The 15020-nt window shown below is 34.4% G+C and overlaps 1 protein-coding gene across 2 annotated transcripts in view; it reads left to right on the forward strand.

Annotated features, from left to right (window-relative positions):
• glg1b (golgi glycoprotein 1b) overlaps nt 1-12781 on the forward strand; it is a 51752-nt gene extending 38971 nt beyond the window's left edge. Inside the window, exons 23-26 of one of the 2 annotated variants that reach the window (XM_039654487.2) lie at nt 1261-1368; nt 2176-2296; nt 5561-5667; nt 8899-12781. In XM_039654487.2, the coding sequence (XP_039510421.2) occupies nt 1261-1368; nt 2176-2296; nt 5561-5667; nt 8899-9066 (504 nt within the window). In that variant the 3' untranslated portion in view covers nt 9067-12781. The remainder of the gene's footprint in view (nt 1-1260; nt 1369-2175; nt 2297-5560; nt 5668-8898) is intronic. The other variant, XM_089135453.1, reaches the window with a different exon arrangement.
• The last annotated feature ends 2239 nt before the right edge of the window (nt 12782-15020 follow it).

Consider the following 15020-nt stretch of genomic DNA (forward strand, 5'->3'; position numbering starts at 1 on the left):
TTCAATCTAAACTTTGAACTTGAAATCTGGCCAAACTGTGGATATAAATCTACATCTTTTACTGCCTAAATGATGCATAAAATGCTGTCTTTTGCAAGGATTATGCTAATGCTTGGAACAAAGCCCATGGCCTTCAACATACAGCATCTTTATGATATCTAATAGTCTGTTTAAACATGTCAAGACACTCATATTGAGCTATACAGAGAGAGTGAGTGGGCATCTGAGAACCACTTTACAAGATCTTAATAGCGATGTTGGAAAGAACCAATAGAAGTGAAGAGATAACTGCATAATGAATGACGAAATTTTCAGTAATATTTCAGTTCTGGTTTTGAAGGAATGGGGAAATTCATCTGGATGGTATACAGGTATACACTACCATTCAAAATTTTAGGGTCAGTAAATTTTTTAAAACAAGTCTCTAATGTATGGCGAGGCTACATTTATTTGATAAAAATACAGTAATATTGTGAAATATTATTACAATTTAAAATAACTAAAATATAATAATGTAATGTATTCCTGTGATGCAAAGCTGAATTTTCAGCATCATTCGTTTTTCTTATTATTATCCATGTTTGAAAACAACTGTGCTGTTTTAATAATTTTTTGGAAATTATCATACATTATTTTCTAATATTTGAAATATATTTTTTGTTAATGTACTTTACTGTCACGTTTGATCAATTCAATGTAATGTGTTCTTGCTAAATAAAAACAGTCATTTTAAAAATGTATTTAAAAAAACGGACTGTTTTTTAATACAGACTTTTTCTTTCATTTGTATTAAGTTTAAAAGGTTAGTTCACCAAAAAAAAAAAAAAAATGTCATTTACTCACCCTGTCTTAACCAGACCTTTAAGCTATATCTTAATTCTGTCTTTATAGGACAGGGTAGTGTAGAATGACAGAAAGCTATTAGTATTGTATCTGGTAACGACAGTCTGAATCCAAACTGCTGTCCTGTTATGTCACAAGATTTTGTGCTAACACCAAGGCTTAATTGGTTTTATTAAAAGTTTTGAAAACTGTTGTATTAGGCTATTTGTTCTGCTATGCTGTAGAGAGTGTTTGTAATGCAGTGGGTCCTCCTGCAGGCTGTTTAAAGAAAAGCCCTTTGTTTAAGCTAAAGTCTCTCATGTAGCAAACAAGCAGAAATGGGTCTCTTGATTAGTCAGTAAATAAAATTGACTCTTTTCTTTTGAGGAAGAAAATTGAGATTTTTTTACCTTGTGTGTGTCTGTGTGTGTCTGTAAGATCACGCGGCTGTGTGCAGAGGAAGCTGCCGCACAGGAACAGATGGGTCAAGTGGAGGAGTGTCTGAAGAACAACCTACTGAAGATTAAACAAGAGGAGTGCAAGACGGTACAGAACATGCTTCATCTAATACATACTGGTTTCCTCTGCAACAGTTGCTATGGAAACACCATCAGTGTCTTTAAACCCACATCTGCTTTTTTTATTAGCAGAGATTCCCACACTAGACAAATAGGTTGTTGTTTTATAGATGTTTAGATTTTGGCTTGCGTGGGGAATATTCAATATGTTGAAATATGTACACTTCGGTTGAATTGAATATACTCTATATACAGTATGTATGTTTATTTTTAAAGAAATTGATACTTTTATTGAGTAAAGACATTATAAATGTATTTTGATCAATTTAATGTTATCAAAGATTTCTATTTCAAACAATTGCAGGGTTTTGTTTTTACTTTCTATTAGTCAAAGAATCCCACAAAAATATGAAGCAGCATAACTGTTTTCATTGTTAATTATCATAAATATTTCTTGAGCAGCAAATCAGCATATTAGAATGATTTCTGAAGGATCATGTGACACTGAAGACTCGAGTAAAGATGCTGAAAATTCAGCTTTGCATCACAGGAATAAACTATAATTTATTACATATTTAAATAAAAAAAAACTGTTCTTTTAAATTGTAATAATGTCTCACAATATTACTGTTTTACTGTATTTTTGGTCAAATAAATGCAGCCTTTCAATTTACCATTTTAAAGTTCGTCGTCTTAGAATGAATCAAGGATTTTTTATTGCTGTTTTGTGCTTCACATGTGAAATGAGCAACAGTCCACTCATACACCGCTATAATAGTTACATACAGGTTTAGTGTCTGCATTTCACTCATTTCATCCTCTTCTTCATGTTTAGGAGGTGTTGAACATGCTCAAAGAAAGCAAAGCAGACATATTTGTGGATCCTGTCTTGCACACAGCCTGTGCTCTGGATTTGAAACACCACTGTGCAGCCATCAACCCTGGGCGGGGCAGGCGTGAGTATTTTCTCTCATTTGTCTCTCATGTGCATTTCTTTCTGTAGGCATTCACAATGGAAATGGCCAAATTTTCAGTAGTAGCGCGTTACACTACTTTTTACTCGAAAAAGTAGCTACATTACTGTTACACACACACACAATACAGTGAATACTAGCGTTGTATGTGTATGTGTGTATATATATATATATATATATATATATACATATATGAAGAGTTCTTTTCCAAAACGCGATAAACGCCATTTAAAAAAAAAAAAATGAGTTTGTCGTGTCATTCTTCTGTGGACAGAACCCTTTCACTGCTCCATCAACGTCTCATGCCAAATCGTTATATTTCCTTGTTTAAAATGTACTGCAAGATACAGTTTCTTTCCAAAACGCGTTAAGCGCCAGCCCTGTTTTTAGCCTAAACGGGATAATTCTTCAAATTCGATGAGCGTTCTACGCAATCCAGCACACGCGGCAATCTGAACAGAGGTTTATTATGTTCATTCATTCCTCAAAATGAGTCCTAGTTTTCTAGTCGACTGGTAGTAGATCATTTAAGCCATTTGTCTGATTAGTAATCACGTATAGGCCTATTGATTTAATTAAATGGGAGAGAAACCATATGAGCGTTTTTAATTGCCTATTCCGCATCTCAACGCATGCATAAAGCTTGCCACAAAGAACCGGCAAAAGTAATGATTATGCATGAAACATTTGAATTGTTTATTAATAAACTAGTGTTTTCTGTCAGTGTCCGCAGCAAAGATAAAGTTGATGATGCTTACTCGCCATCTTCGCAGTGAACGCGCATAAGCCTATAGAGAGATACTTCGAATTAGCCTACATATGCAGAGAGTTGCCAATTTATTTTCGTTTTTAATTGTTTTGTTTAAAAGTAGACATTTAAAGCTATCTGTAGCCTAGTTCTCAGGTCTGTGAGGCAAGCATCGCAGTGTTTCGGTTCATATATGAGACGCGCTCCGGTTCACTTGTGCGGCTCTGTGTCCTGATTTGTCTGATATTTGCTTCTGACGTTTTAATCCAGTCAATTTGTTGATGAAACATTTATTAAAATGAAGATAAAATTTATATCAAACGAAATTTACAAGCTTTCTACAAAACAAAACTTAATAAGTGGTCAAAATCATGTCTGACCTACTCCAAATATTTTCCGATATTGGGCAGCTTTTGAATTTTGATCCTATCTTACTGATCTCATGCGGTTCCCTTTTCATAGCCTATACTCAACATTGATTAAATAATAAAAATAAGTAACGTAATATTATTAAACACAAATGTGAAACGTAGCCTTTTTTTTTACTTATATTTAAGCGTCACTCCGCTCCGCTTTGCTCACATGCTATGTAGCCTATATATGTTTGTGTGTGCATGTGCTGGAGGGGTGCCCATCTCTTTTTTGAATATCGTTATCATTATTGATCATTTTTAATAATTTTTTTTTTTCATGCATATGTTGAAATTAGTACTATTTGTTTGAGGTTTGACACTTTACTAAAAATGACTTTACTAAAAATGATACAAAAAAATGGATGGATTTATGGCGTTTTGAAAAAAAAAATTACTTTTAATTTATCATTAACAATATTGTTGTTTGATTTAATAATCATTGTTCAAAATCTTCAGAATGAACCAATAAAACATTTCAACAGGATAATTTGAATATTCACAAAATGTGTGGGTCTAGGTAAAAAAATGTAGTTTTCCTGAAAACTATTGAAATGGATTTATAGCGTTCTGGAAAAGAACTCCTCATATATATATATTGTAAATTCACACTATACAGTTTTCAGTAATTTGAAAAATGCTACGAGACACATTTCTTTCTTATTACTGGTGGGGTATAGCCTGGTTAAAACCAGACCATTCTCAGTTATAACTGTGTTATGGTCTGGCAAAGCTGCATAGACAAATCATTTTGAAAGGGGCGTCACCAACAGACATAGCTCAAATGCCTCTGCGTTTAGACCTAACCCAATCAGAGCGATGAAGGAGATGACGTATGCAGAGCGACCTTCGTGTGTAATAGAGCAGACACTGATTAGCTACTACCTCTACGTTTATTTAAAATTAACAATAAGACAAGTGAATGTGCTTTCCATTAAATAAATCACATACAGTAAACGCGCGCTGTTCCAAAAAGACCGAACACGTCCTTTATCGTCAAGGTGCGCGCTCGTGCGGACGCGTCAAGTATAAACAAGGCTCAAGGCTTTACGCTGTGTCAGCGCACACTCTGATCGGTAAAGGGGCAGAGATTTCAGACCTCCGTTTGTTAAGGAGATCTCCAAGATGTATCTTTTTGGTAGGGGGTGCACAGACATCTCCCGAATCATCTCCAGCAGTAGCAGCCTCCGAAGCACCACTAACTCCGCCTCCGTTTCTCTCGTAAGCTGATATTAGTATTTAAACATTCTCTATGATAAAAAACAAAAATATTTTAATAACATGCTTTTGCTGAAAATAGACTTCTAATGATGCTGTTCAACTATAGCCGTCACACCCCTAGTTCTATTAATGTGCTGTCGTTATCGTGTAAAGCCCGCCCCAACGTTTCTGATTGGTTCCGCGATTTCGACGGATAGGAAATGGGCTTGAATGAGCTCTTTGCCAGACTAACTTGCAAAGCAAATTAAATTTGCCGGAAGTTGTCTGGGTTTTCCCAGGCTGGGTAGGGTAGGCAATTTGTTTCATAAACACTTTTTGTTATACTGGTTGAAACTCTCTTCTCACCCTGAATAGCATCAATAATTGAAGTGTTCTAAATAAACATGTACATATATTATCTTCTGTGGGAGTCACAGGACCAAAACATGTCTTGTGACGCTTTGCAGACACTGTTGTGTGTGTTGTGATCATGTGTTTTGAAGGAACCTTGCCTTGGAGACGCTCTGAAGGGAGGGTGGGATCTTATGCTTTCAAAGCAAGCTTGCTATTGCTAGCTTGTCCAAAATTGCCTACCCTACCTTTAAATATCTTGCCCACATAGCTGCATTTTAAAACCCCAAATACATTATTTCACACTGAATATTCTGTTTCACAGTTAAATGCATTATAAAAACAATTTCATGTTGTTTAATTCATGATGCCTAGTAAGATAACAGTGTTAAGGGTCTATTTTAGAGACCTTTTTTTCTGTGTTGGTAGATGGTAGAAAAAAATGTATGAATGGTGTGATTATGGTGTGTTGTTTTTTTCCTCCTTCTTAACTCAATTTGGACCTCCTGACTCCCTGTGTTTGTTATCCTTTCCCAGAAATGTCCTGTTTAATGGAAGCTCTGCAGGACAAGCAGGTGCGTCTACAGCCTGAATGCAAGAGAACATTACAGGACCGCATAGACATGTGGGGCTATGCAGCGAAGGTCAGTACACAAACACATTTAACCCTTCCGTGCACAAGTTTCAAATATTCTAGCTGACCCTCTAGCAGCAGTTTTTTAAGACGAACATAATTTTAGAATGCGTCACCTAATTAATTCCAGTCCGACGCGTCATGCTTGTCATGTGACACACCACAGCCACAACAGGGATGTATGACAGATGTATCGCTTTTATTTAATTATTTTGTTTTATTTATTTAAAATATTCACAATCTTGTTTACTATATATGAGCTATTTGATTTTCCGATTCTCAAATATGTGCAAGTAAATGTTTTTTGTCTTTTAAAAACCTTGATAATGATTGATCTATTCAGCACAATGGAATAGAATAGGAATAGAATGGAATTATGAAAAACTATGTTCGGGGATGTGATTTTTTTTCGGATTAATCCGGAATTCCGGATTTTCCGACCTGAAAATGTGACCTACGTGAATCATGCAGATCATGCAAAAAAAAAAAAAGAGGGGGACGGGTGTCGGCAGCCGGAGTGAAAAGGAGAGAATATGAGGACATAACCCATAACTGGCTGACATGCGTACAGAAAGTTCCTTTCAAAGCATCAACAAGGACGTATTTGCGTTCAGCCAGAGAATGTCTAATTGGTTCAGCTTGTTCACCTGCTCAATTTCGTATCTCAGTTGCTCTCGCGCTGGTATCGTTGTCAGTTGACAAGAACATCACAGTTAGGTCACCAGCAGGGCTGGGCGATATATCGATACATTTCAAATTTGCGCTATGATCCATTGCTCCAAGCAAGCTGCTGACTGCTTTTGTAGAAATATGTAGCAGCTATATCGTGCATTCTGTCAGTTGCAGTCCTGACACCTCCGTCTCAACAGCATTAGTGTACAACGCGACAAATACTCGCAATATTAACGCAGAGGAACGGCTACATCAGTTCAGCGAGTTCACAAAAGTTAATTTGCATGTGCTTTAAAGCCTTGCCGGTTAAAGATGTCATTCACTGCTGATGCGCTGTTCTGAGCGCGAATACCCGACGTGCACATGCACTAAAAGCTTATCTAACAGCGCCTGGTTGCTGGACTAAGTTATCTTTCGAGTATTATTTCGCTAATACTCTCAAATACACACAAGGTTTACATAAGAACATTTGGTTATGTCTTATCTCAAAGCAAACCGAGAAAATTGAGAGAAATCTGCTTGTCAAATGCTCCGTGTATATTAGACGTACAGGTCTTAAAGTGACAGTAGCCCTAATAATAAAAATGCAGCTGCTTGTTCTTAAATGGATAGTTGACCCCAAAATAAACATTCTGTCATTATTTATTCACTGTAAATGTTGTTCCAAACCTGTATTAATTTATTTCTTGTGCTGAACAAAAAAGAAGGTATTTTGAAGAATGTGGGTGACCAGACAGTTGCTGGTCCCCATTGACTTCCATAGGGAAAAATTTACTATGGAAATCACTGGAGTACATCAACTGTTTGGTTACCCACATTCTTCCAAATAACTTAAACAGAAGAAAGAAACTTATTCAGGTTTAAAACAACTTGAGAGAGTAAATTATGACAATTACAATTTTTTGGAGAACTATCCATTTAATGTTAATTAAACAACAAAACACAGAGGAAATCACTCACTGCTCTTGACTGAGAATTTTAATTGTAGCTTTAATAATAATCAATGTATAATTTATATAGTGAAGACTATATTTGACTTTGATTGAACATTTACTCTTGGTTTGCCGAAAAAAGCGAGAGTAAAAAAAAAATCGATTGGGGGGGGCTCCGTATATTTTCCTGCTTTTTTGTCCTTAGCCAATCACATGCCTGTATTTTATAAATGGCCTTTAACGTCTGTATTAGTTAGCTTATGTACTAGCATAGCATTTAGAGACCCGATTAGCCTGATAGCCTGTAGTTTATATACGCATTTGCACTTACCTTGGCCTACATGTATTCACAATCATCTTTAGTGTAATTATGTTACATTAAGTTTTCAATGTCGAAATATTTTTGTTATAAAAATAATTAAATGATGTTCATTTATTCACTTAATAGGCTATTATTGTTTATGAATTAACTAACAGTTTATCAATTGAAAGAAATGTTCACTTTGTTTTATTATGCACTGTATAGAAAGCTGTACAAATTTTAAATTAATATCACTTGTATGTACTTAGTATTAACTTATAGTTGATAAAGACCCGGTTTCGAGCGAGGACCCGATTCGGTATGACACCGCCATGTTAGATTTACATCATGTAATCGTTTTACGTTAGTTTTACATCATGTTTAGTTTTACATCATGTAAATTCACCTTCTTCTCCTGAAATACATGAAAGTAAGAGACTGGTGAAGTGGGAGAAGCTATATAGTTATAGTAAACTATACAATCTGATATGAATAAAGCACATTGTCAAATTACGAAAGGATTCTTATTGCTGCTTCCATAGTCATCAGTGTGTTTTTAACAAACTTTACATTTTTATATATATTTTTTGCTATTACTTATGTGTATTTAAATGTCTGAAACATGAAATAAAGATTATGTGGTTGAAAACACTAAATGGTTTTAATATATGACAGGTGCTGAACACTGAACATTTGAATTTAAATCAAAAAGATGGATAACTAAATATGTTTTTATAAATCCTTTTTTTTTAATTATTAAAAATTATAAATCTTATAAATATTATTATTATTATTAAAAATATATACATTATAATTATTGTTCATAATTTTAAACCATTATATTAAGATAAATGATTATTAATTTAATAATTAAAAAATAGATGAATATGTACATTTATATTATATATATCAACAATATTATTATTAATAATGTTTATTTATTAACAAGTTTTCACTTTGAAAATGTCACCTAAAGGATATTATGTCAGGTAAATATGCATTTATTATTATAATATTTATTATTATTATTAATGTAATAATAGTAAGTAATTATTATATTAAAATAAATGACTTATTATTATTATTATTGAAATTATGTTTTCATATTATTATACATATCTACATTATAATAATAATAATACATTAAACTAAAATAAGCTGTATTATTAATTTAATAAGAAAAGAAAAATATAAATGAAAATGTATTATTATTATTAGTAGTATTATTAATGTTTATTTATGAACAACTATTCACTTTGAGAATGTCAAAGGACATCATGTCAGGTTTAGCTGAGGACAAAGTCCTTGTTGTGAGTTGTAGTTTGTGATTTCCTAGGTGGCACCAGCTGAAGGTTTCTCGGACCTCGCTGTGCAAGTCATGACGTCACCTTCGAAGAACTACATCTTGTTCGTGATTGCGCTGGCTGTGTCCATCCTCTTCCTCGTGGGACTGCTGTGTGGCCGCATCACCAAACGTGTGACCAGAGAGCTGAAGGACAGGTAGAGCGAGGACGCCGCCCATCTTCCCCCTCCTGTTGCACACATCATTTCCTGCCCTCGCTGTTCTTTGTACTTATACCTGCGAAGACTTTAGAAGCTGTCAGCGGATCTTCTGTGGGCTGGTGTCGTGTTTGGAACCCTCTCTAGCCCATCTGAATCCAAACGATAAACTTTTGAAATGCTTCTCGGACAGGATCAACATTGTTTTAGGACATTATGCCTTGATTATTTATGATTTTTGTTTTGAGAGTGGCAGCCTTACTTCTTGACTGTAAAATGGTCATGTGTCAATGCAGTATTTTTGTCGATGTGTTTTTGAGAATGTGCGGTCTCGGATGGGCTTTAATCAGCAGCCTATATTAAAAAGTTCAGAAGCCATCTTTATATTGTTTTTTTGTTTGTTTTGTTTTTTTAATCTTAGTCCACTTGATTTGTGAATGTTTGGGATTGATTTTTGGATGTCTCCTGAATGTTTTGACACTGGGGAGGTACGGTACGATGTTTTTTCTAGTCTAATGTGAAGAACTACAATGATTGGTGACGTGAAACAGTGGCCTTTATCAGATAAAAGACGTTTTATTATACATTAAATATAAACTTGCAAAGATTATGACATTTTAGTAAACACCAGCCCCCCACCAATTAAAATGTAGTACATTGTGACATTATTTTCTTAACAATTTCACTATTCTGCTCATGTAATTGGGTAATGGTGTATGTGCTCAATGCAATGGGAATTTTACTTTTGAGGATTTGTCATTCCCACTATTCTCAATAGTGTTTCTCATTGCTCATTTTAACCGTTGGTTTATTGGTTTATTTCTATATGTAAAGGTAGTACAACAAACACAGCACAAGAAAAGAGTCACAATGTCATAAAATGTTTCGTTTGCTTAGAACAAAATGTATTTTTATTTTGTGTTTTTAGTAGGGCTGTCAAACGATTGATCGCATCCAAAATAAAAGTTTGTGTTTACATAATATATGTAAGTGCACTGTGTATAATTATTTTTTATATATAAATATACACACACATGCATGTATATTTCAGGAAAAAAAATATTTATATTTCTATATAATATAAATTATATATAAATCTATATACATGAAAATATTTCTTAAGCATGTGTGCGTATTAATATATATATATATAAAATAATTATACACAGTGCACCCACATATAGTATGTAAACAAACTTTTATTTTGTATGCGATTAATCGTTTGACAGCCCTAGTTTTTAGTGTCAGTTTTGCGCAGTTACAGACATTAAGTGATGGGAATATGAAATTGGAGTAGACCTTTATTAAGGATCTTTTTATTGTCCAGGGCCAAGTTTCCTTCGGACCAACGTTGTAAGGTTGAGCGCGACTATATACCCTGTTTCAGAGGTTCTTTGAATGTTCACAGAAAAATTGCACCTTTTTTTGTTTGTTTTGTTTGGCTTAAGCCTTCTTTATTGTTTACAACAAATGTGCCGATCTTGGTTGCGTGCGTGCATGTGTGTGTGTGCACATAGAGATAAATATATTCTAATGTTGCCTTTTCTCTATCTCTGTCATACCAGTGAAAGGAAACGTCCATTAGTCCCCATTGATGGTGGCTCTATGTGTTCAAAGCTGTACACACAAGCATCTCTAAGATGAAATGGAAATTACATGCTTGTCTTTGTCTATTTGTTACTAAGTTACTCTGATTATAACTGTGATGATTATATGCATAACATTTGCTGAATACATAAGGGTTTTCTAAAAGATCCATGCATGCTTTTCCCCCAGAACTCATTCTGCATCCTCTCACATGTGAGCAAAAGAGTGCCAGTCAAAAGTTTGGAAACATAACTATTTTTGATGTTTTTGCTCATCAAGGCTTTATTTATTTTATTTGATTTGATTAAAAAATACAGGAAAAAAAACAGTATAAAATATACAGTAATAAAAAAATATTATTACTATTTTAATATATACAATTTAAAATTTAATTCATCACTACAGCGTACACATGATCCTTCAGAAATCTTATATGCTGATTTATTATTAATGTTAACAGAAGTGCTGCTTAATATTTGTTCTGAACCAGTGATACTTAGTTTTTTCAGGATTCATTGATGAATAAAAAGTTAAAAATAATAGACATTTTCTAACAATATAAATCTTTACTGTCATTTTGTATCAATTTAACACATTCTTTCCTAATAAAAGTACTTTTTTTATCAAATAAATGACGACTTGCTTGATGAGCATAAGAAACTTCTTTTAAAAACATTAAAAATAGTAATGTTTCCACTAACTTTTGATCAGTACGGTGTGTGTGTGTGTGTGTATAGGAATTTGTGGTGAAAAGTGACCTAGACAAATCAATTTCACCCCAAATTAAAAGATTTTGAGAGGTTTCGTGAGAAATTTTTAATTTTTATTTTATTTTATTTTCTTTACATGAGCTGTACCACCATAGAAAATATATTGTGCATTTGTATTGTGTCTCAAAGAGTGTGCCAAGCTCTATAAAATCCATTTGTCCTCTTTCCATGTATCAAAGGGATAGTTGAACCAACATTGAAAGGTCTGTCATCATTTACTCGCCCTGATGTGGTTCTAAACTTGTAGGTTTTTCTTCTGTGGAACACAAAATAATATATGTTGAAGAATGTTGGTAACTCTGCAGTTTTGGTTCCCAATATGTGATGATGATGATGATGATGATGATGATGATGATGGCAGAATGAAAATTGTTGGGTGGACTAACCCTTTAACAGGTTCAAAAATCCCAGAGTCCAAAATCTGGGAACAGATTTATACATTTCATTGTTTTTTTGTTTTGTTTTTTGTTTTTTATGGAGCTCGGGAGGCCACATGTGTACTGCTTACCTCTAGCATTGATGATCTCAATGTTCTTCTGTAAATAATAGATCTAATGTGCAAATGAGTGTCTGAGATTTCTGGTGATTGAAATTTGGACTGTAAAATTCTACTGATCATGTGGTCACGTTTGACTATATTGTAGATAAGAAAATGTTAAAAGTTATGTTATTCCGAATATATTTCTCCTAATTCATATTTTAAAATTCAAAAGGAGCTCATATTTTGTTAGATTTGAAAAGTTCGATTTAGTTTGGAAATCAAGTGATCCTTAAACAGTTTTGGAGTATGTGCATGGAATATCGAGTCTTTCCAACTATTCCAACTTTTTTGCAACAACTTTTTTTTTGCTAGAAGTTGTTTGTTTGTTTGTTTTTGCATTGTGCTAAAATCATGTTGCCAGACAAAATTTAGGAGTCCATATGTTGAAAGAATATCATTGTGTGTGTGTGTGTGTGTGTGTGTGTGTGTGTGCGTTTTGACGAGTCCCATTTTGAAATCATCTTTTAAAGCCACAAGCAAAAGCAAAACCTGATTCCATTATTCTGAAAAGTGACATGTCATAATTTCCCAAAAGTCATAGTGCAGAGCCAAAGATGATCCTGCTTTGTTTGATATGCTCCTCTGCAAGACTCTAAGTGGCTCCATCATCTACTGGATGGAAGTTTTTCTTGTTTCATATTAACTGCAAATTTACTAAACATTTTGAAATGTTATGGCTGTGATAGTTTCTCAGTTTCTTCATCTTGCCATGTAACATTAATACAACAAATCTGATTTTTTTTTATTGTTGGTTTCCCTAATTCTGTACAGATTATGAATTATCAGTTTAATAAAATGCTGTAGATTTTCTTACCATTCTGGTTTGTCTCCAGTTTTACTTCATTCATATAGTATGTTGAATGTTGATTCAGTTATTCAGCTAAAGTTACACAAATTTCAAAATTATAATCACTTTCTGAATAACTTTCTCACTTTCACTTTCTGACTAACGTTTTTATTATTATTATAAGTTTTTACCTAGTCAAAAACAGCTCTGTTTTAAGCACGCCATTTAAGTGCATATGCCTTTAAATTATAATGAGCTTCGCTGACTCCGCCCCTCTGCTGGCGTTTTGACACACTGCACATGGAGTGTTGCCTTGACTACAGTTGAGGGTATATTTTGGAGAAATAATGGCACATCTGTGCAACCGTATCAATTGAGTCGGACCCGGCACAAGATGACGGCCTCAAAGAAGTTTGCCAATTAAGGCTTGAACAGGACGTTTCTGAATGATTGGTTAACGTAATGTCACTTTGATCTTTGTGTACTGGCAGGGTAGAGTAACTTAGTGAGATGTAACTTATGAATGTAAGTTGTGTTTACTGATGTAAGTTATACGTACTCAGTTTGTAATAACATACAGAACGTCGCATTGTTCATTATAAACGTGGGATTCTGAAATAAATTGAGAACGTTGTACGAAAACACGTCGTAAGTGTAAACCTTAGCCGCATTCATCGTGAAGTGTGCAAGCGATTTGCAAAGATTTAAGTCGTCATGAACTCAAATTTTACCATTCATATTTTTATATGTAATATTGCAGTGTTTATTATGATTTTTCTGTGAACTTAATTTTTTTAATTCATGTACCCTTATAATCTTTAATCAAATAAGTTACCAGGAGGGGCATCCGAACGGCTCGATTTGAGAATGGGAAAACATATAAGGAGATTAAAACAAAAACACTGGGTAGATTTTTATCATGATATGATGGTTGTGTGCAGGCACTGTCAACACACATTTCAGTACAATCAACTTAAAAAGTGCATGTACCATTATATGACCCCTTTAACAAAAAGGTCCCAAATGCAATTGTTAGTGTTAGTTCAGGTCCATAATATTAACATGCATGTTTTTATTGTTGTTGTAAGTGTTTTGTTAGTTTGTGTTAAAGGGATAGTTCACTTTGAAATTATTTTTTGATATGTTTTAGCTTACCTCAAGGGCATCCAAGATGTAGGTGTCTTTGTTTCCACAATATTTTCAATTTTGAAACAGTCAACGGTGAAACCGTTGTTGTCTATCAGTCATATAATGCAGGTTTAGGGGGTCCACCCTTGATCCACCTCGAAGAGCATGCACAGAGAAGTCCAAATTAAACCTGATTTAATGACTCGTAAATGTAAGTACACATTGATGGCCTAAGACACGAAACGAGCGGTTTGTGTGAGAAATTAACAGTATTTATATCGTTTTTACCTCGTGTAACCACAGTCACGTCCAACTGATCTGACGGCACGGGCGATTCGGTCTGCGCATGCGCCGGAAGTGATCGCTTGCGTGTGTACTCAACACTTACACTGAGATTTCAGGAGTTTTACCTTTCACTAAACATATTAAGATATATATCGAAATCGTCTTCCATTGCGATTTCCCGTACATCTAAATATGTTTAGATCTTCACAGTGAAAGGTAAAACTTCCGAAATGTCTGAGTAAACAATGAGTGACGTACACGCAAGCGATCACTTCCAGTGCATGTGCAGACCGAAGCCCCCGTGCCTTCATATCAGTTGGACATGGCTGTGGTTACACGAGGTAAAATCTATATAAATACAGTTCGTTTTCTCACACAAATGTACTTACATTTACGAGTCATTAAATCACGTTTAATTTTGACTTCTCTGTGCATGCTCTTTGAGGTGGACCCCCTATACCTGCATTATATGACTGATAGACAACAACGGTTTGACCGAAAAATATCAAAATTGAAAATACTGTGGAAACAAAGACACCTACATATGGATGCCCTTGAGGTAAGCTAAAACATATCAAAAATTAACTTCAAAGTGAACTATCCCTTTAACTAATGTTAAAGTCTTCTAGTCTTCTAGTATTTCATTATCTTTTCCCATCGGTCTCTGGAATTGCCAGTACGCCGTAAGGAAAGCTGATTTCATTACATCTATTTCTAGTCATTCAGGTCTTGGCCTATTGGCCCTCCCCACTAACTTCACTTTCTCACACACCCCTCGCCTGACCGGAAGGGGTGGAAGTTCTGGTCTTCTCATCTCAAACGATTGGAAATTTAGCACCTCTGTGTGACAACCGCTCATT

Source organism: Pimephales promelas, chromosome 10, assembly GCF_988280905.1.
Source record: "Pimephales promelas chromosome 10, fPimPro1.hap1.1, whole genome shotgun sequence".
NCBI lineage: Eukaryota > Metazoa > Chordata > Actinopteri > Cypriniformes > Leuciscidae > Pimephales > Pimephales promelas.